Genomic DNA, 23,685 nt, shown 5'->3' with positions numbered 1-23,685 from the left:
TATATGGCATATATTTGAAAGAATTTCAATTTTCTACCACGTAGTTTTGAAAATATCAAGACTTAAAAATCGTCTTTTTGTGATATATGCAATTTAAAAAGATAATTTTCAAGTCTTGATATTTTAAAAACTACGTGGTAGAAAATTGAAATTCTTTCAAACATATGCCATATAAGTGTAGTTTAACCAATTAACCAGGAAAAAATATGCAGTTCACTAAATTAAGTTCTAATGCCTTTCGTAAAACTACCACTTTAGTCTCAAATCAATTCAGTTGAAGAAAAAAAATTAAGTCAAAATTTAGGTGAAGGTTCAGTAAAACCAAGTATCTAGAAGGAAATTTATAAATATCATGGTCAGAAGCTTTCTATTAACTAAAAGTAATTATATATCCGCTGGATTTCAACTGGTTCTCGGCCATACTGAAAAAAATATGTAAAGCAGCGTATTGCAGCCAAGTTTCTACGAATAATAAAATCAAAACTCATAAAACAGACCGGGCCTTCGGCCCCCCAGGCCTAACAAAGCTGGTTAAAACGGTTAAGAATTAAACATTTTGAATTACGGGATCTCCACATTAATCTTGTTACCCTTCTATTTTAGTTGTAAAAAAACTCTTAAAGGATTAATTGATAAAGAAAAAAACAGTTATATATTTTAGACTTAAAAAATATATTTTTTTTTAATTTGCATCAGTCCTGAAATCTTACATTTGATTTAGTTGTTATGATTGAATAATTTAGTTGCACTTTAATATGTTTAATAGAACTTTATCTTTCTATATTTAAATAGTTCTATAAAGAGTATTTGGAATTATTTAAGAAAATAATTTTCATCCTAATAAAGTGAATAATCATATTAGGTATATAATTTTAGACTTACATAAGCGATAGCTCGCTGAGACCCTTCATATTCCATGTGGTGGCTAAGATTGAAACTTATAATGATGCTCCTCAACTAAAGGTAAATATTTTTTTTTTCTGACGGGAAAGATAAAAATTTCCTGTGATCTAAAGGTGTAAAACAATGGCCGATAAATTGATGTACATTCCTTATGATGATGCAAAGAATTACCTCTTCTGTTGATTACAATTAGAGGTTTAAATGTTTGGACTTTCGATTTAATGACAGTCCCTAAATTTTTTGAGCCAACGAATAAGAAAGAATAAAAAGCCCAATGTCCCCTACTTCCCTGAAACAAAGAACAAAAAGAAACAAAATATGAGTTACAGCACTGGGATTTTTCCTTGCAGTTGCTTTAATGTGAAGAAACTTCAAAGAACGGCGGCGTAAATGTTATTTCGGCCTAAAATGTTAACGTATGACCACATAATTACCTATTCATTAAAGTGTTTTTCCACTTCATGTTTTTGAGTTGGAGTGCATTTGAGTGTTGGGAAGGGGATGAAGAGGGGTGTCATAAAATTGAAAGAAAGAATCCCCTGTGCACGCCACCGTTTTAATGTTGTAATTTCCGCCCTCCCTCTGTTAGTCAAATGCTTTCTTTAGGTCTAAAGAACACGAAATAACTAAATATACACTGAGATGCTTGTGTTCCGAATATTATTAATTTATATTTTTTTTAGCTAATATTGAATAAAGCAGAAGATCTTGGTTGGAACTCAATGGAACGGGAAGCTGGAAACCAGGAGCAACAGGATACAGAACCAGCCTGGAAAGATCTGGCCAGGTAAATAAAAAAATATCATAAAAATAAAAATAAAGTTTGCTTACGTACAACCAACCCTTTAGTTGCACAATCTTTATCGGAAAGTCTGTCCTGTATGTGTATCGCCACGTAATAAGTTGCGCCTTTTTGTGATGAAAACATGACACATTCGCGTGTTTTTGCAGCTGGATGTCTAACTCTGTTCCTAAACAGACAATCCATCTTTTCAAATTCTTTTTTTTTTTTTGCACACAAGCGGGCTGAGATTTGAGGCTGGTGCGCGGCTGATGCGCAGCTGAAGCGCGGCTGCCGAGCCCTGGATAATACATTCATATGATATATTATAATTTCAGGAGTATGAGAAATGAGATAACAAAGCTGGAGGCAGAGCTGGGTGTAGAACATAAGGATGTGGTCAATACTACCTGGAACCAGATTTTTGATAATCTATAGATGTCCTTTTCCATCCAGGGTATCTAAACTATTCTTAGACATCTAGATACCTCTAAAGATATCTAATTCCTAGGTATCTAGATATCCAACTTCTTGGTATCTAAGTCCTAGGTATATAGATATCCAACTCTTGGGTATCTAATTCCTAGGTATCTAGTTATCTTACTGTATTATATAGATATCAATTTCCTAGTTGTCTAGATATCTAACTCAATTGATTTCTTATTTCTATGCATCTAGAAATAAAGCATTGGGCATCTAAAAAAGTTAACGCCAATATTTATTACAGACATGTTTTATTATATAATATAAAAAGGATCAGAATAGCCATAAAACGCTAATTAAATTAAATTTTTTAACTTTTGTTCTGCACTAAAATCTTTTTTTTTTACATTTGAAGTACCTTAATTTAACTAAACATAATATTTTTATAATTTTAAAGCAATACTTACCTACCTACAATTTAAGTATTTTTAAAGGCATCTTAATCTTTTTTTTATCTTATGTTTAAATTTGTTTGTTTGCCAGTTTACCTTTAACAATGAAGTCACTTTTACCAGTTAATTTATTAGAATTTTTGTAATAAGGTGTATCTTATAAGTATGCAAGACTTAATATTGTTTTTACACAGGGAGGGAAAAGACATAGGGTTGTTTATTACAGTAGTCCCCAAAGTTTTTTGTAATAAGTTTTCTTATTCGTTGCTAAACAACTTTTTTTTTAAATTTTGATTGGTTGGTTCGTAAAGTTGAATGTCCTAACGTTTGAACCACTAATTGTGATCTATCGAAGGGATCATTTTTTGTATCATCAATTTATGGTCTTTTTGTTGTTCCTTCAAATCCCTGGTTATAAATAATTTTCTTATTCTATTCATCGGTTACATAGTTTCACAAAAGAAGCATTATATAAAGAATTAAATTGAAAAACTGTTATTGTTCTTCTATAAACACGTGAATTATTCACACGTTATCATTAAAACATAGTATCATGGTACAGTTCATAATAATTTTATACATTTCAATTCAGAAAACTTTTTCCTGTATCGTTTCGAAACGGATTAATAATTCGGTGGATTAGAACCAATTCTCTGCCATACTGAAAAATTATATCTAGCATCGTATTATATCCAGTTTTCTACGAATACAAAAATGTACAATTTTAAGATTAAAACCAGTATTTTAATTGTACATCAGCGTAAAGCTGTTTATAATACGATGCGAGAAATAACTATTATTGTTATTTTTCAACAAAGCAGGTTAAATAAGTTTTGTATTATGCTGGATAAGGATAGTTATAATATCTGTACAATATTAACGATCAGAAAAATAAAAGGAAGGATTTCTACAGTATTTTTTTCGGCTATTAAAATGGTTTGATTGCAAACCTTAAGGAACTCAAAAAAAGAGTTACAGCACTGGAATTTGGCATTGTATTTGCTTTAATGAGGTACAATGTTGAAGAAACCGCTGCTTTCGCCGAAAACCGCCGAATTTTATTCTCAGTAAATTAGACAATCTTTATTCATCTGAGATAAACTTTTTTTTCATAATAAAGTGCAAATATACGGGGATTTTTGGTTGAGAAAACAAAGTTTGATTGATAATTGTCTAATTTTATTAGAGAAAGAAAAAAACGCGGAAAATGGCGGTTTTCGGCATTAGCAGTGGTTTAATTTGCAGCCATTTTTTCGTAGTTTTACATTGTAACTCAATAAAGCAACTGCTATTTCAAATTTCAGTGCTGTATTTCTTATTTTGATTGAGTTCCTTGAGATTAAGGTTTGGTTTCAAAACGTGTCACATACGCCTATCTGTTTCTGCTCTGATTTTTATCAATCTTTTTGAGGCACAAAATGTCTTAATGTCTTAAAATGCCACACAGATAAAAAAACTTTTCTTGGTAGAAATGTCATCCTAATATTTATTTGTAAAAATTAAGTTTTGCATGTCTAAATTTTCAGTAAATTTTTATACCATAATATTTTGTATCCTGAATGTTATGTATTAATAATGTAAGAATATGTTTTTTTATTTTGAAATATATATATATTTAAAAAAATTTATTTTTAGATATTTAGAACATGGGTAGGTATAAGTTTTTTAAAAACAGCTAAATATATTAATAATTTATTAAAATAGGTAGTTAACATATGAATTGAATATATAATCTACAATATAGGATGAATTTTTTTTTATATATAAAATAATTATTGCTACTCGTTTAGATTTCAAATGTAAACTTATTAGGCTTGCTTCCAACTTATTCCATTGGTATGTGATAAAATCAACACTTAGCCTTAAAAGGTTGTTATTGAAATATTACAGGATATATCTTTCAAGTAATTATTGTTGTGTTGAATTTTAACTTCTTAGGGAGGAGAGACTAGCATCTAAAGTTTGATATTGATGCCAGCCCCAAACTTATTCCATTGGTAGGTGATAAAATCAATATTTAGCCTTAAAAGGTTGTTATTAAAATATTACAGGATATATCTTTCAAGTAAATATTGTTGTGTTGAATTTAAACTTCGTAGGGAGGAGAGACTAGCATCTAAAGTTTGATATTAATGCCAGCCCCAAACTTATTCCATTGGTAGGTGATAAAATCAATGCTGGTGCTGATACATCTCTGGCACAAAACCTTTCCTTCTCCCTCATCATCCACCATACAGTCACACAACTAGAAATTAAAACAACTACAGACTTTGTATGTGCAGAATTCCTGACAATTTAAAGGGGTAGCCGCATGAAGTGTATTTAAGAAAAATTAAATTAATCAGATAGTTTTTGAGATACACCTAAAAATTTCTCCTTTGCGATTGTTTCAGGTTACCATTTCAGAAAAATGATTGCAAGCATAAATCACAAGAATACCATCTTACATAAGTATTTCAAAGGGAAGGAAAATTGAACTATATGGCACCACTCAAAGTTTTGCCGTACTGTTTTGATGAGATTTTTTTACTCTTTTGTTTACCTATACCTACCCTTTTTAAATGCATAATTTGCATATATCATAAAAAAGGGGAAAAAATTGGTTCACTAAATTCAAATCCTTTTCATGCAACTATCCCATTGTTATAACAATAATTATTGTTTAAAATTGGTTGAAAAATTACCTGGCAATCAGTAGGATGTGCCAGCCTTGCCACCTCCATTCCAAACACAGCACTCACAACCTTTAAATCCTAATAAATACAGGGTTAGGTAAATGGAGGAGATCATTGATCATTGGGATAAAAATATTTGCAATATTTAGCTTCTGAAATATTCAAAATCTAAACAAACATATTTATAATTGATTTAGGATTTCAAAATGTTTAAAATCAACAATACAGCTTTTTTGTATGGTAGCTATTAAAGGTATCAATCTTATTATTTAACACGCAAAGGGTTAATAGGGGAATAGTTTCAATAAAGAAAAGGATCATTGAAAAAAAATCAATAATGACATATATATGTACTAGCGGCTTCGCCCCTAGCCTCTAGGGGCTTTGCCCCAAAAGTGATAAAAAAAATTAATATATATTGTTTTTAGTGAGAGAATGTTGCTATTCTTTCATTCAAAATAAATGCTGGAATAAAAAATAATCAAGGGCAGCCTGTATCAGAGCAAAATAAAAAATAAGGGGGGGATTTTTTTTTTTTTTGGGGGGGGGGTTAGGGGTGTCCCACCCCCCAAGAAAATAGCTTAAAACCACCACAGGACCAATAGGTATATACCCTCAAGAGTAGAATCCGATCGGTTCAGTGGTTACCGAGATCTTAAGGGACGGACGGACAGACATCGTTCTTTTTTGTATTATAGATATAAATATTCATAGTAAAGATAACCTTTGAGTAATCAGTCATGTAGTTGGTGGAGAAAGTAAGGCCTCCAGAACTTGAGGCCAGGTATGCTAGGGTGTGGCCCACAGGTTTCTCCAGATATCTCCTATATATAGTTACTATAGAAAGTTAGACCTTCGGAACTAGAGGTCAGGGTGTGGCCCGCAGGTTTCTCCAGGTATCTTCTGAATATATAGTTAGTATAGAAAGTAAGGTCTCCAGAACTAGAGGCCAGGGTGTGGCCCACAGGTTTCTCTAAGTATCTCCTGAATACATAATTAGTATATAGAAAATAAGGCCTCCAGAACTAGAGGCTAGGTTGTGGCCCACAGGTTTCTCCAGGTATCTCCTGAATATATAGTTAGTATAGAAAGTAAGGCCTCCAGAACTAGAGGACAGGTATGCCAGGGTGTGGCCTACAGGTTTCTCCAGGTATCTCCTGATTATATAGTTAGTATAGAAAATAAGGCCTCCAGTACTATAGGCCAGGTTGTGGCCTACAGGTTTCTCGAGGTATCTCCGAAATATATAGTTAGTATAGAAAATAAGGCCTCCAGAACTAGAGACCAGGTATGCTAGGGTGTGGCCCACAGGTTTCTCCAGGTATCTCCTAAATATAAAGTTAGTATAGAAAATAATGCCTCCAGAACTAGAGACCAGGTATGCTAGGGTGTGGCCCACAGGTTTCTCCAGGTATCTCCTGAATATATACCTAGTTAGTATAGAAAATAAGACCATCGGAACTAGAGGTCAGGGTGTGGCACACAGATTTTTTTAGGTATCTCCTGAATATATAGTTAGTATAGAAAGTAAGGCCTCTAGAACTAGAGGTCAGGTATGCCAGGGTGTGGCCTCCAGGTATCTCCTGAATATATAATTAGTATATAGAAAATAAGGCCTCCAGAACTAGAGGCCAGGGAGTGGCCCACAGGTTTCTCCAGGTATCTCCTGAATATATAGTTAGTATAAAGTTAGACCTCCGAAACTAGAGGTCAGGTATGCTAGGGTGTGGCCCACAGGTTTTTCCAGGTATCTCCTAAATATATAGTTAGTATAGAAAGTTAGACCTCCAGAACTTGAGGCCAGGTATGCTAGGGTGTGGCCCACAGGTATCTCCTAAATATATAGTTAGAATAGAAAGTAAGGCCTCCAGAACTAGAGGCCAGGGTGTGGCCCACAGGTTTCTCCAGGTATCTTCTGAATATATATAGTTAGTACTTAGTATAGAAATTAAATCCACCAGAACTAGAATTCATGTATGCCAGGGTGTGGCCCAATAGAATTTCTGAGTCGCAATATATTCACGCAGCTTGAGATCCTTGTTGTGTTAGAGAAAGATAATTCAATTGGTTTGTAGTGATTTATTATTGACTCAGTTTGGGACATCTGCCATACTCGGCGAGGTTAAAAACATTACCTATAAATTCTGCCATTATTAAAGCTATGTTTGATACTTCTAATGGTAAATACATAAAACTATATACTACCTATAAATTCTGCCATTGTTAAAGCTATGTTTGATGCTTTTGGTAGTGAAAACTTCTTCATCACTGTATCCAATAACAGGCTCATACTGTCTCCTAAATAAAAAAAGCCTAATTAACCTAGAATAGTTATTTATCGCATCGTATTATAGACAGATTTCTGCGAATATCAAAATAAAAACAGTTTTGTGAGCTTTCAGGAGCCGAAGGCCTATGCTAACAAAACTTGTATGTATCTTATGATTTCTATTTTAATATTTGTGAAAAATAACAGGGAGTAAGGGAGGGGACAATGGATCGAATATTCAATCTTTATGAGTCTCAGACTTTGGGGACTGGCTTAAAGGGAATGTGCAAGAATTTAGCAGTTTCTGACTGAGTTTGGGGACTTGCGCAAGAAATGCCGTTACTCGCTATGTTAGTTTTTAATATATATAGTTTTGCAGACAGAGAGTAGTTCAAATATAAATACACGGTTGAGAGTAAAATGTAGAGGAGAAACAGAGTGTAGACACACATCATTGTCTTATCCCCTGAGATCCCTGAATCTTACCTTAGGTTGAGAGTAAAATGTAGAGGAGAAACAGAGTGTAGACGCACATCATTGTCTTATCCCCTGAGATCCCTGGATATTAACTTAGGTTGAGAGTAAAATATAGAGGAGAAACAGAGTGTAGACACACATCATTGTCTTATCCTCTGAGATCCCTGAATCTTACCTTAGGTTGAGAGTAAAATGTAGAGGAGAAACAGAGTGTAGACGCACATCATTGTCTTAACCCCTGAGATCCCTGAATCTTACCTTAGGTTAAGAGTAAAATGTAGAGGAGAAACAGAGTGTAGACACACATCATTGTCTTATCCCCTGAGATCCCTGAATCTTACCTTAGGTTGAGAGTAAAATGTAGAGGAGATACAGAGTGTAGACACACATCATTATCTTATCCCCTGAGATCCCTGAATCTTACCTTAGGTTGAGAGTAAAATGTAGAGGAGAAACAGAATGTAGACGCACATCATTGTCTCGTAAGATCACGGAAATTTCTTTATATACCTGAACATAAATAATAAATGTATTATATTTAAAGGAGGGAGAGGACATTATATTGTAAATTACCTGGTATCCAAAGTTTTATAACCTCGTTATCCTATTTATTTGCTTAACACTTTTGGTACTTTTATTTAATTTTGATTGAAGTGACCAAACTTTACAACCAATGAAATGAGATTTTTGAGAAAAAAATCTATGTTAGAACCAACCCAGACAATTTTGTTGACTGCTGAATATCGTGTTGATTATTTTCATTGAGTTTAGTATGCTAGAATTTAAAAAAAAAATCAGCAACATTCTGTGTACTAGTCCCATAAAGTCTTTGAAATTAGCCAAAATTTAAAAAATTTGCATTAGTTCTAGTACCCAAAGTCAAAGACAGCCAATAAGATGAATTATAGTTCCATTGTCCCATTCCTATTTCCCTGGTTCAGAGTAGACCCGCAAGGTTGGGGCACCTAATTATTTTAATGATCCTGATTATTATTTAGATATTAAAGATGACCTTTGAATCATAGATGGATTCACAATTGAAGACAATGAGAGTTTTTCCAACAGCTGGTCTGACGGTCATCCTGAGGGCGTACTCCAGCGGAGCCATCAAATCCCTGCTGCCTGGACCTTGGAAATCAAGCCTAAAATATAAGTGATGGGATGGATATTGATTACTTGTCAGCGTAATCATTTTGTGCCTCTTTCCTTCTTGAGCACCGAATCCCGCCCAGAGGTATGGCCCATAGGTTTAACACCCCCCCCCCCCCCCGGTGAAACGCTGTGCACGTTACTAGAACGCAGTACTGATTAATTTAAATTTTACTTGGCACATGTAAAAACTGAAAAATGTACATCTATGAACTTATCATTCAATTCACCTTTGATTTTTAATAAATTATCTTTAATACCCCTTGTTATGATGCTTACTAGAAATTATATAACATCCATATGATATGACTATAGGTTGCGCCTCTGGCATCTAGTGGAGGAAAAGAAGTAAGAAAACTTACAACAATGCCAGGACTTATTGAATGAATGTAGAATATTCGTGGTTACTGTAGCAGGGAAAATATTGCCGTCAGTTAAGGTTGCTAACATGGACATAATTTATTGGTCAGTTTGTTTATCCAGAATAAAACCGTACATTTGGCATTTCGGGTATAAACAATTTCCCGCAGATATCAAAATGAAAAGTTATGATATAAATTAGTTTTGTTAGACCCGAGGGGCTGAAAGCTGTCTGTAATACGATGTGATAAATAACTGATACCTGTTAAATCCCACCACCAGTTTATGAACATTAGTAAACACTTGGTTGTACGATGTGAACAGTTGAGGACCCTGGGTAAGAAAGCTTGAAAATTATATTTTATTTAACAATAAGTTAATTTTGAAGAAAAATTACTAAAAAAATGGCCATTCTATATTTTAAACTTTAGTTTACATATCTATAATACAATGTAACTTGATGTATGTTCGTCCGTCTTTCCGTCCCTTAAGATCTTGGTAACCACTGAACCGATTGGATTCTAAGAATATACCTACTGGTCCTGTGGTGGCTTTAGGCTATTTTCATGGGAGGTAGGACACCCCCAACCACCTCAAAAAACAAAAAAATCCCCCTCAATTTAAAAAAATAATTTGAAATTAGTGGTCGCAGCACCAGAGGTAACTATTTTCTTAAAATTACCTCTTGGGGCAAAGCCCCTAGAGGCTAGGGGCGAAGCTGCAAGTTATAAATAATTTAGTACAGAAAAGTTAAATAGAATTCAGAAATAATATTGTATTTTTTTTCCAGTATACTTTAATTCGAACTTTAATTTGAACTTTAATTTAATCTTATAATTTATTTTATTTTAATATCCGCGGAAAGCTGTCTCTAATACGATGCGATAAATATCTATTCTAAAATTAATTTGCTTTCCTGCATCTTATCTTTTCCACCATAGCCAACCAGAGCATATTTATTATCCATCAGACCAGCCTGGAGTTGAAACAAAAGTTTTTCATATTTATAATTAAGGTTAATAAAGATTAACAATGTCTGTTGAGTACTGAACCCCCCTATAGCATTTGAAATATATTAAAAATAAGTGGGAGAGGTAGTAGTTTTTCTTTTTCCTGTGGCCCTGTTCTGAAGTAATAAACAATTTCAATTTATCAAAAAAATAAGGATGGGGGGGGGGAGTTCCGTGCTTAAAGGGCACTTTAAGAGAATATGCCGGATAAACCTAAACTTCTACCTGATTCATGGCCGCATCTATGGACATGACCACCTTGGTGAGATTAAGATCAGCATTGCACCATGTTTGCTCTACAACCAGGATCACATCAGCACTGTTTGTCACGGGGGTGGTGTACCTGGATATAACATTTAGTAGGGGGACTGTGCATGAATAAAAGCAATTGATGTAAAGCACCTTCTAGACGTAATATTAAACAATTTAGTTAATATTCTAAATTTCTGTTCATTAAATCTTACTAGACAAAAAACTCCAACTAATTTATTTTAAAAAATTTTTAACAGAAACCTAGGTATTCATTGTTTAACAACTACAACAAAATTTAGATCACTGACACAAGGTGCTTTAAATCATTTGCTCTCGTTCGTTCATAGTCCCCTTAAAGAAATATTCATTTATAAAATTTACTTTGCATTTGACAGCTTTTACCAATAACGAAATTAATTCGGGAAAAAAACCACAAAACCTCTACTTGTTTTTCATCTGTCGTTGGGGGGCAACACATTGTAAAATTGACGACCTCTCCGTTTGCCCCCAAATATTATTTTAGATTTTTATTTTGCTTGTTGGTTATACCTTATACATGAGCATTTGATAGCTTTTTGCTACTAATAAAAAAAACCTATATTACTTATTGACTAAAACTTTCCTGCCATTCCAACATTTCATTTCATCAGAATGTAATGTATTCTTGAATAATTTTTTACCTGACATTATGGCCACCAGCCAATTTAGGATTATCCGGCACCTGGCAGGAAATGCACTCCAGCGGATAATCCAGTCCAGACCCATGTACTCTACAGTTCTCAACATAAGCCATGCTGGCCTGACAGAATCCTGCTGTAAAATCAACATTAGGCAGAGCCATTTCTTTCAGACAAACCTCATAGAACGGAGTTGGGTCAATTATGCCAAAACAAGGCCGCAGATTACTGTCTCTGTTGATGAACAGATTGTAACATTTTTCCTGGTCCCAGGTAATTGTCGAGTTCTGCAATGGAATATAATTTTCCTGGCAGGGAGGTCCAACCTGCCAGCTGTCAGTGAAGGTTTGTAGGTCATCAGTTATCACATGTGAGGGGAGCATCCAATCATTGCTTGCCTCATTGTCATACACACCAAAGAGTCCACCAGTTCTGCCAAAGAACCATCCACTGAGCTTGACAGTGCACAAGTTCTGGACCAAGTTCAAGTCAACAAGGAAGCCATTACTGTTGTGAACTTTGATTCTGTTTCCAATCCTGACAATGTAGCTACTTCCCTCCTTGACAGGCAGCTCATATCTTTGACCATCTATAAACAGGCGTCCATCTGTAAACAACTGAATTTCCTTATTGTCAACTAATATACTGAAAGATTTCTGAATTTCATCTTGATAGTGTGCAATAACAGAAAACTTGTTGTACATGAAGTCTGAAACTAGCACATAACTGCACTTGCCACCAAAATCAAAAATCTTGCCATCAAAGGTTAAAATGTGTTTATTGCCCATCAACATTGCGGTACCAGAGAAGGGAGGGAAGACTGTCTTGGTTTGAATCATAATATCAAAATCTCTGATGGCATCTCTTGCCTTTAGATAAAAATCAGTAACATCCCAAGGTGTTGTATCAGCAGGTTTAAATATTTCAAACAGGTTGGAAATTTCATGGAATTCATACCAGTGAATTGGTAAAGATTGTGTGAATTGAACTAAACCATCTTCTGGGGTGTAGATTATGTTATATGCAAAAATTTCTCTGCTATTGATCAGAAAGTCTGCAAATCTAAAGATTAAAGATGACAATAGATTTGCCCTTGACAGTAAAGAATCTAAAGTTCTTCTGATTTTGATATCTTTCATAACAAGTACAACAATGTTTTCTCCAATATGCATAACTTTTTCAATGATAATTATTGCTTTAGCTACTGGTGGGTACATGGAAAATCTTTTTACAACACCCTCTGAGTATTCAATAACTTTGGTAGTATAGTATAGAACATTGTGATATGCTTCAACCATGATAGACCAGCTGTTAATCATAAATCTAAAATAATCACAATTTTAAAGGCTTCCTTGCATTTGCCTATGTCAATAAAAAATTTCTTTTTGTAAAAGAGATTATATCATTTGATATTAGAATATCAAAATCAAAAAATCTACAAACCAAAGCCATAAAATAAATGGATTTATGAAAAACTAGTAAAAATAACTTTACCTTTGTACAGTTCCATACAAATATTTGAGATGTTCCAGAATTTGGAAGTAATGCAGCCAATCTCTAATCTCTTGATAATATTCAAATGCTTGATGACCAACTTGGTAACTATCAATAAAATCGTTGTAGGTCTTCACAAATGATTGTATATCTGATTTGAATTGGAGAATAAATCTAGAAATTATCTTTTGTGATCCACCAGAATATTTAGAGACATACGTTTGATAAATTTCAGCTAGTTTGTTTAATTTTGATCTTAGCAATTCCATTCCATGTCCTAATTTAGCAAATGCAATTTCAAGATATTCATCAATATGTTCGTCAATGTACTTGATCTTGGCTTTCAAGCTTTCCATATGATGTTCAGCAGAGTGGATCATATGGTGAAGTTCATTAAATGTTTCATTGATAAGATTTTCAATTATTTTCTTTACATTATTTGCCAGTGTTGCAAAGTTTCTCAAAATATTCATACTGAAAATGGTCAAAAGTTAATTTATTTGCAATAAAATGACTGTTCAATGATAATGAACAAAGAAAAACTGTAAAAAACGAATCATTGTTTTTACACAAGTCCTGCTATTGAAATTACAATAGTAATTTATTTTTGAAATATTTAAAACTTGTGGCATCTAGAATCTCAGTAATAGAAAGATATGGGCAGAAAAAAAAACCCAAAACCATCCCAAGAATTATATCTAACAAACAAAATATCCCAAACCTATCATTGGGCCTATGTGAAGCTTCCCTTAAATTTATAACTCATACCGTTTGTAGTTATTGCAATCTTAAACTACAGACAAAAAAACCTTACTACTTTTTCATATAGGATATGAAATTACCTGTTTGTTATAATATGATAGAAGCTTTCTTTGATGTATATCAGCAACAGCTTGTTTGAATGTGGATGCTTTCCAACATAATTTATAAAAATATCAACACTTTCAAGTAGATCCTTTTCTAACTCATCAATTCTTTTGTCAATTGAGTCCAGTGATATTAGTCTCATAGATTGTAAACAGAAATCATGTAAAATATTAACAGTATCTGCAGGTTTCAGGTCAAAATCCAGGTTGTCAAAATTATATTTGTAATGAATCCATTTAGCATAGGATAAAAGCTCCTTCATAATTGATTTTCTCCACTTCAGTGTAGTTTGAAATTCCTGACCTTCAACTAATGATATTTGAAACCTTGAATCTTCTGTAGCAGATCCTCTGAAAGAATGGCTTACTTTCAGAGCAATATCAGATCTACTTTCAAATCCAGCAAACACATTTACACTGACATCACCAATAACAAACATATCCAAAGTTGCACGCTCCTTCTTGCTGTTGTAATCATAAAGTGCTGATAGCTTTTTCACATCATTGAGATAGAGAATAAAACTGTAGGCATCAGATTCTTTTCCATGTCTTGCTTTAATCTAAACATGTTACTTTTTTTATAACTTTGTATGTCTGTCCACCAGAATTGTTTTCAATTTAAAAATTTTATTTTTGTTTAAATGCACATAAAAACCTTACTTGCTATATTTACATAAGGTCCTTTTTATATAATTATTAGTCTACAACAATTTACTTTTCTAGTTTTGTAAATAAATATTTTGATTTCAAATAAAAACTTAAGATTACCTTTCCATCAAGTTTAACACCTCTACTTTCCAGAAATAGATCAATAAGGTTATCTTCTATTTTGTAAGTTATTCCAGTTGTTATTTCATTTGGTTGATAGTTTGCAATTTGATATTCCAATTTAGTTGTGCCTATTATAGATTCTATGCTTTCCTTCCAATACAAAGAAACCTAAAAGTAAAATTTTTATACTTTTAATTTAAAACTTTTAGGAAATAAATTTTATCAAATAAAAATGTTTATCAATCATAAATAAATTATTCAAGGATAAAACTTTACCTTTGTTGAGAGACTCTTTTCTTTTGTTTTTCCATTTATTTTCAGACTTGTGATCAGATCAGTGTTAGTTTGAAGAATTGTGGCATCAGCAGAGTTAAACTCAGACATGTTACCAATGTGTTGAATAGTAAATGTATTCTTAATAGCCTTCTGTTCAGTATAATCATGAGTATGGCCAAGAATTAATCCATATGCTTTAGGAGTTTCTGGGTTGTTTAGAATAAATACTTTAGTAACAGTTCTTGTTTTGTCACTTGATATTTGTTTACCCAACTTCATACTACCATAAGGTGATACTAGAACAAGTGTAATATCACTTACAGTGATACTTGAAAATGCTTGATGTGATACAATTGTAACTTCAAATTTTGGACTAAGAGAATTTTCTGATAAGGCCATGGAAAATGTATCAAGAACTTGGGAATTTTGAACCCACAGAGTAAGTTTTTGTTTATTCTTAGTAAAATTGTGTTGGATGATAAGATTTGTACTTGTCTTCAAAATTCTGTACTTTAGAGCTAGATTTTTAATTGATATATCAGAAATGCTAAGGTTTTTAACTTCAACTCCAGAATATCCTGTGTAGTCACCAACATCAACATTAACATCATACACAGCATCAATGTCAACAGAAAAACTTTTAATATTTGAAACAATTTTTACACTATTAATTTCTGGAAGCTTATGAAATTTTAACAAATTGCTTCCACTGTCTCTGAGGTCAAAAAGTAATCCCTGAACAAATTTCAAATTATCTAAGTCTAATGAAGCTGAATATGTATTTGAAGGTGTTTTGAATGCAGCATTGGATAAAATAGCTTGATTTCCAAAAACTGAGTTAATCTTTAAATTTTCTACATCCAAAGCATAATCATTGACTTTGAGATTAATTTCATTTAGTTTGTCTGAGAGATAACCTTGAGCTTGTATTTGTTTATCATTGTATAGGCCAAACACTTGGACTGATTTGAGGTTATCAAAAATTTGATTACTAAGAACAACATTAATGTCTGACCAATCAGGTAGAGGAAAATCAATAAAAGCTTCAAAATGCAGATCATTTACAGAAGCATATCTTGCATCAATTCCCAAACCGGATTTTCCAAATTCACAATCTACAAAAGCTTTAGCCATTTTTCTTTCAGGTAAATCAGAGAATCCAATCTTTAGTTCTTGCTTATTCCAATCAGTATTTGGAATTTCTATTATAGCTGATAATTCATAACCTTTGGTATATGTTACAGTAAACCTTCCATTGTACTCTTGATCTAATATATCAATATTTGCAACAATAATATGATCATATAGATTGTTTTCTTCAGTGTTAATTTTAATAATATCTATTCTTGTAAGATCAAGGTAGGGTAACATTGATCTCCATATTAATCCACTTGACAGAGAAAACTGTAGAGATTGGAAATATGTCTTTCCACTAGGGGTGTTAAGTTTTGTTATTAGAACCAATGAATCTTCTTTTATTCTCCAGTCAATGTTGCTGATAGTTTCTCCTGTAAGAGTTACAAATGTGATATCAAAATTGATTTCATTAAACGATTTCCATGTATTCAGATGTGCATCTATTTCAAATCTTTCATATCCTTTAACTGGTGTCAGAAATAAGGTCTGTATAGATTTGTTTTCTCTCAATTTACTTATCAACTCTATCCTTTCATCATTCTGAACAATAGTAACCTTGGTTTCCTTTTTCCTATTAAAATCCCAAGATATTTGAACCATGTGATTTAGGTTATTCAGTGCACTAATAGAGTATTTTAACTTTGAATCAAACTGCAACAAATCATTGTAATTGTGATCAAACTCTGCTGACACAGTTTCTTTTTGATATACAAGAGATACAAATAATTTAGAGGCTTGTAAACTCATAAAAGAATTTGCTTTAAATGTGATTGGACTGAAAGCTACGTATCTAGAATTAATGTTTATATCTAATGAATATATCATATCATTAGTAAAAACTACAGAAAATGTGTTACTAGATATAAAGTTGAAATCAACCATTACAGTGTAGGTATTTTTAACTTTCTTGTAAGATGCTTTCAAGTATGTACCATCAGGAATTGATGACTGTTCTGTTGTATCAATTGTAACTACAACTTCAATATTATCACTGACAAACTTGACAGATGATGAAATAAAGTATTTGTTATTCAAATTAAGGGAACCTCGCATTTGATCTAATTTCTCATTTATATTCAATGTAATCAATGCTGTTCCATTTTGTAGAAGAGGACTTTCAATAGCCATATTTAGATCATAACCATCTGTCTTCTTAACTTCATATACAAACTTATGAAGATTTTCACCAGAATTGATAATGATAACTCCTTTTGAAAACTTTGACCTCTCTTCAAATACAATTGATCCATAAGTGGGTGAATTTAAAACTGCTCTTGTCCTCCTAATCTTTGGCTTTAGAGAATCAATTATTTCTATATCAACAGATTCATTTCCATCAAGCAAAGTGATTTGAATTTCTCCTGATGTTCCAAACTTCATATTCACTTTTCCATACTTTTTAATTTCATAGTTTGGATAGTTAATGTTGATTTCTCCATTCATGATTTTGTCATCTTTGAAGAAGAATAATGAGGTTTCTCCATCTCCTGACACACCAACATTGAACTTGAGATATCTTTCCACGAAGGATAGTTTGACTTCAATTTTCTCAGCAACAATAGTTGTTTCATCTTCAACATTGCCAAACCTTGTTGCTTGAATTAAAGATCTAAAGTTAACAAATGCTTCTATATCAAATGAAATGTCTTCCAAATTAAACTTGGAGTACCATTTAGCATCATTGAAATAAAAAGCTATCTCTCCTGTCGGGGCTGGATAATGAAATTCTCCTCCAAGTTTGTACACTTTCTTTAAGTCATCTTTGGCAATGTCAATTACAATATCAACTTTAGATCCCAGCTTTAGATAAGATAAACCTCCACCAACATTAATATCGTTTGTTTTAAATTTAGAGGAAAATAGGAAATTATTATGACTCACTAATAGCAACTTGAATTCAATATCCAAGAGTTGTGATAATTTTGGAATGTTTGTATATGATTTTATTGTAACATTAGACAGACTTAACATTCTAAACTCTTGATTACTGCTAAATACTAAATCAGGTGCCAATACTTCAGCTTTCATGTGTAGATTTGTTAGAGTTTTATAGTCAAGCATGTATTTAACTGTTATATTAGAAAGACTTAATAGCTTGTTGGACAACAAATTAAATCCACATTCAAATTTGTTTTCATGTACAGCAAAATTTATATTCAGATTAGCATTTACACCCCACATAGATGTAAGGTTTACTTTAAATTTAGTTCCATACTCCTTGAAGACTATACTTACTTCAAATGCTGCCATTTCCTTCTCTCTTTGATCAATGATTTTCCAAAATCCAGTCATAATATCATTATTGATTTTAAATTTGGATTCAAAATTGTAAAGTACATCATTGACATCAGCAGAAAAGTTGGCAGAAAATCCATTATCAAGCACAACCCATTTTCCAATCAGAAGAATATTTTTAAATACAAAAGAAGGCGTTTTCAGTGACAGTTCTAACTTTTTGGCTTGGACTAGAACCTTAATATGTGATTCCCATTGCTTTAAACCTTTAATCTTTTTCCATACTAAATTAGTGTTGAAATTGATATTTCTGAAGTCAACATTTCCCGTACACTGAACTGTTTCATTATTCATATCAGCAGATACAGAAAAATAATGAGCATTTTCATGTTGTGAAATATTTGCTTTTATTTGCCTAGATAAGGTGTTTAATGTTAAATGCATATTTTTGTCCAAATGATTCAGATTCATAGTCAACTCAGATGATGGAGATCTGACCTTAAGAAACAAAAGATCAGTTTTGGATCCACACTCTACAACTGTTTTAGTATTGTTAATTAGTATTTCAAACTTTCCTATTCTTTCTTCTGGTCTTTGCAAGAAAGTGAAATAACAAGAAGTTTCTGTTAGTTTGTACAAAGGAACAGAAAATTTGAGTTTGAAGTCAATCATATCATTTTCAAGTAAGATAGCAGAGTTTACTATTATAAGTGGCTCTGAATTTAGGTGTATGATTGCATTCAACATTTTTTCAGCAATATTTGATTTGGTTTCTAAAAAGCCATGCAATGAAGTTTCTCTTTGTTTCACAATTAATTTAATTTGAGTATCTTCATTCTCTTCCATACAATCTAGAGAAAGCTCTAGATCTATTAAGGTTCCTCTCACATATCCTTCAAGAATCATACTCTTTTCATTTAGGGAAAAAAGTACAACCAAATCTTGAAGATAATCTACAGAAGTCTTAAAATCTATTTTAAGATTGGACAATGTTTGATTCAATTGATGATTGAATTCAAATAAATTATTGTCCCAATTCACTGCAATATTATACCTGCTTGAAATGTCTAAGCTTGCTTCAAGTTTTATGTTTTTAGAGTAGCTTAATGGTGTTCTCACATTAATACCTAATTTCTTCTCTGAGAGTTCATACTTAAGGTCATATTTGCCTGATGATGTTTCTACAACAAATATACCATAATTTTCAGCATCTTGATTTGAAAAGTCTGCTTTTCCTTTGCCAAAAAATATTATTTTTTCATACTCATCAATTGGAAGACTCAGATCTAAACCAATTAAAAATGAGGTGCCAATAATTTTGTTGATAATCTCCAAGCGAACTTTCTTTTTATTAAAAGTCATTTCAAATTTAATGTGCTCTGAATTCTCTTTTTCAAGGTTAACATCAAGATTGTGAATATTTAGAGTTGGACAAACAATATTGATGTGAAGCTTCTGAACAGTATCCAACCACAACACATTAGCTTCTGCTGAAGCTAGAATACTTCCATAGGAAAATACACATTTTACTGTCTTTTCATCATTTATAAAGTCTATGTGCAGAGATGATTTAAATCTATCAGAAAATGGTGTTTCAAGATTAAGCTTAAAAGCTATCTTTATAGGATTTCTTGATTTCATTAACCCTTGCAGTTCTAATAGCCATTTTCTTTGTTGTGAAAAATTTTCAACATCAGCTTTGATAGCATATTCATTAGAATCTATAAGAAATGTAGCATCTATATTATTAAATCCAAGATAGCTCATATGTATATTGTAGGTGCTTGGGTTTGAATGTTGTACCTTTACATCAAGAGATTCATTTAGGTAGTCTTGAACAACTAGGGACACTGATATATCACTAACAGGATTGGTTGTGAACCAGAGTGAAATTCCTACAAGTTTGGTGAAGTTATAGTTCATGCTTGCCTCAAATCCAAATTCTTTGTTAGCCCCTTTGTTAGTTACCCAAGTTGCTTTACCTTGAAAGTCTTCAAAATTTTCAAGATTACTTTTGAACTTAGCTTCTGCATTGCCAGGTACTTGTTTCATAGTGAAATCAAATTCAACACCAACCAGATGACCAACCAACTCCAATATTGTGCTTTGATTCTCTTTGAAGAGAAGTTTTGCATTAATTTTACCATCATGCAAAGGAAAATCTCCTCTATATAATAATTCTATTCCAGAATTCTTGAAGTTTACAACAATTGAAGAAAATACATCAAAGGTTTTCACTCCATCTGCTATTGAAATGAATTTTAAAGTAAATGGTGCATCAAAGGCTTTGCTAAATGTAATTTTTGTTCTTGTTTCAGAAGTGTTAAATGATAAAGCAGGAATATTATTCATTGTGTATGAAATAGAATCAATGAAACTGTGAGTCCAAAGAGTGGATGTGTTGTAATGGACAAAATAATCATTAATATGTAATTTTATTTTATTGTTTTGTCTCTGATCTACAATTTCTCGGAAAATTTCAAGCTTACCATTTTTAAGTTTAGGGTAAGAAGTCTTGATTTGAAGTTTAGTTAAACTTGATTCTAGATCTAATGACAAGATTACATATGTGTCATTTATGGCCTCAAGCTTAGCCAGGACAAACCCTGTTACTTGTGCCAGATCTAACTTAAAATCCAATTCTAACTTAGTTAACATCTGTCCATTTTTCAGAATCTCAATATGTTTTGGTTGGTCCCTTGGAATCATCACAATAGTTTGAATATGTTCATAACCTGTATATGGAGACACTATGTCAACACTAAATCCAGTTGTGTTTAACTTATTTATACAGATTCTTGAAATCATTCCATCTCTTTCAAGTCCAAGAGATATCTTATTGATCCAATCAGATTCCAGTGATAATGAAACATTTTTCCACCCATTCATAGGTGTCTCTATTTGTAACTGACTCTTGCCAAGTATTCTACTGAGTCTTCCAGAAACCAATACCTGCTTTTTCTCCTTTAAGAAAAACATTCCACCAATACTTGATGATTCAGAGTCATTTACTTGATATTGTATTCTTCCTTCATAATCTATACCATGGGATTCAATCAACAATTCACCTGCTAGAAGGCCACTATTAGGGAAGTCAGTAATATTATAATCAAGTCCAACACTAAACCTGTTTAAGCCATATTTATGAAAACTAAAAGCAAGAACTCTTGCATCAGAATGGTATCTAGATTTAATGTCAAATCCAGAAAAGTTTTCAAATGGTGTTGCAAATGAAAGATTAATGTTTTCACCATCTCCATCAAAAGACATTCCGATAGATCTTTTCTGTCTGCTTTTACCATGTGATAGATAGGTGGAAAATTCCTTTGTTCCAAAGATTCCATTAATTTCAAAATCATTAAAGGGAGTTTTGAAATTTACAATTAGAACATTTTTCATTGTATCTTCTGTAACTGTCAAAAAGTAGACATTTTGGCTTCTAGCAAAGGAAGCTTTCATGTTAACAGAGTTACTTATGTCATAGGTCATGTTCCAATTCATATTTTTGTATGAATAGTTTGGAAATTCTAAACTTGCTCTTAGGTCTCCTATTCCATAATTATCCCTTGATTGAAATCTAAGATACAATCTCAAAAATGTTTCTTCATTTATCTTCAGTTGAATTTCATAAAAATCATCTCTTCTGAGCATCCCCAACAAAGTTATGTTTTCATAGCCAACAAATGGAGTTACAAGTTTTATTGTTTGAAGTTTAAGTCCATCTGTGCTGATATCAATATCAATCAAGTCTTCACTGTTATTTCTTTTTAACTTCACCAAAATCTTTGTATTGTCACCAAGATCATAATGGAGGTCAATGATAGCATTTTCCCAACTTTTTATGCTACTTGTAAGAACAAAGGTACCATCAAACTTATCAAGATTAGCCTCAAAATTGAACTTGAGATCAAAATAAGATTTATTATATCTATATTTAAAGTTCAGATAGTTTTTGTCATCAATATCATCAACATCAAATGCAAGAGCAAGGTCAAAATTTCTTAGGTAATCGAGTACAGTTTCAACACTTAGTAATAGATCAATTTTAGATTGCTTTATGATTTCTTTTTTAAGTTTTAACTTCAATAAAACTGTTCCATTGCTTGTTAATTCTATTTCAGCAGAATCTTTTGACCATTCAACTCTAAACCTCCACTCACCCAGATGAGGATATTGGGACCCATTGAAAAAGATTGTGTTATCATTTATGTAGATATTAACAGATCCATTATAGCTCATTATGCTATAATCTATTGTAAGCACAAGATCAATTTCTTTTTCTTTGTTGTAGAAAAGTAAACCTCCTGAAGCTCCTATAACAATTCGATCTATTTTATCCCCTCTCTTTAAACTAATAAAGATGTCTGCATTTTGATCATGAAGCTTTGATTTAAACAAAAACTGATGACTGCCAAACTCAATAAAAACATCAATTGCATCTTTTTCTATTATTAGTCTTACTGAAACATTGTTAACTGATAACTGATTTGATTGTATTGAAAACTCAGCTGCATACTTATTTGTTGTATTCAAGTATACTTTAAAGTATAGTGGTTCACTAGCTGATAATAGGTTCATTTTTACATCAAAGTTAAAATCATTATCAATTTTGTAATTCATTGTTCCTGTAACATTTTCAATGTAAGGAAAAGGTGATTTGATAGAAAAAGAAACTTCATTTTCCTTGACAGTGACATCAATGTCAACAGTATCTTCATTAAATTTTGCAAATAATTTGTATTTATTCTCTTCCATTGCATGTGATACTTTGATATTTTTGTTGTTAATTGACAAGAAGGGTAGATGAAGATCAAGAATGACTTCTCCACTCACAGATGCTAAAGTAATATCAATATCAATATGATCAACCTTGTTTGATGATTCACCAGAAATTTTAATAACTTTGGGTTGAGAATCTAGATCAGCAGAAAGTTTGATTTCAAATGAACTCCAGGAGTAAATATTGGATTCAAAGATAGCATTGATGTCAGTAAGAGAGATAAATTGGACATTAAAATTTAGAAAATTTTGATTTAGTTTTGTCTTGAAGTCAACAAATTGGGTTTTACTGTCATAGAGTACATCAACAAGAACATCAATATAGTTAAATGTAGGAATGTGTGCTTTCATATGCAAATGATCACTTGTATCATTATGAGAGTAAACTAAGGCAACAATGTTTTCAACTCCATTGATTCTCATTGTAGTTTCAGCAACAATATCATCAAAATTTGAAAATTTTAAATTCACATCTAAAGTCCAATAATATATTTTTGTAGCTAAATTTAATTTGATTTCATTTGGCAGTTTAGAAAATGTTGAATCGACTTTGAATACTTGTTCTTCATTAAGTTTAAGTTCTGATGTGATTGAGCCACTAGATGCATTGGTTGGTTCATTCATGGATGCCTGATATTATATTCTATAATAGCTAATATTCATCAAATTCATCAGAAAAATTTAGAAAGAATGATACTT

General features: G+C 32.2%; 2 protein-coding genes across 2 annotated transcripts in view; one reads left to right on the top strand and one right to left on the bottom strand.

The window, feature by feature from the left end:
* LOC145335211 (replication protein A 70 kDa DNA-binding subunit-like) overlaps positions 1–4,122 on the top strand; it is a 45,422-nt gene extending 41,300 nt beyond the window's left edge. Inside the window, exons 18-20 of the mRNA XM_080180981.1 lie at positions 877–963; positions 1,587–1,690; positions 2,023–4,122. Coding sequence (XP_080037107.1) covers positions 877–963; positions 1,587–1,690; positions 2,023–2,122 — 291 coding nt within the window. The 3' untranslated portion in view covers positions 2,123–4,122. The remainder of the gene's footprint in view (positions 1–876; positions 964–1,586; positions 1,691–2,022) is intronic.
* A 113-nt stretch (positions 4,123–4,235) lies between these two features.
* On the bottom strand, positions 4,236–23,655 carry LOC145335118 (uncharacterized). Its single transcript, XM_080180876.1, has 14 exons — positions 14,836–23,655; positions 14,557–14,727; positions 13,765–14,348; positions 12,923–13,396; positions 11,432–12,751; positions 10,725–10,842; positions 10,409–10,465; positions 9,752–9,825; positions 8,993–9,122; positions 8,405–8,490; positions 7,440–7,532; positions 5,959–6,058; positions 5,244–5,312; positions 4,236–4,804 (listed from the first exon to the last, which is right to left on the bottom strand). Exons 1-14 carry the CDS (start codon positions 23,608–23,610, stop codon positions 4,676–4,678), a joined length of 12,180 nt encoding a protein of 4,059 aa, XP_080037002.1. The 5' UTR covers positions 23,611–23,655; the 3' UTR covers positions 4,236–4,675.
* Between the last annotated feature and the right edge of the window lie 30 nt (positions 23,656–23,685).

This window comes from Acartia tonsa, chromosome 1, assembly GCF_053477335.1.
Source record: "Acartia tonsa isolate MP-2025a chromosome 1, ASM5347733v1, whole genome shotgun sequence".
NCBI lineage: Eukaryota > Metazoa > Arthropoda > Copepoda > Calanoida > Acartiidae > Acartia > Acartia tonsa.
The sequence above is the reverse complement of the archived record's forward strand: the minus strand, read 5'-3'. Positions and strand labels throughout refer to the sequence as shown.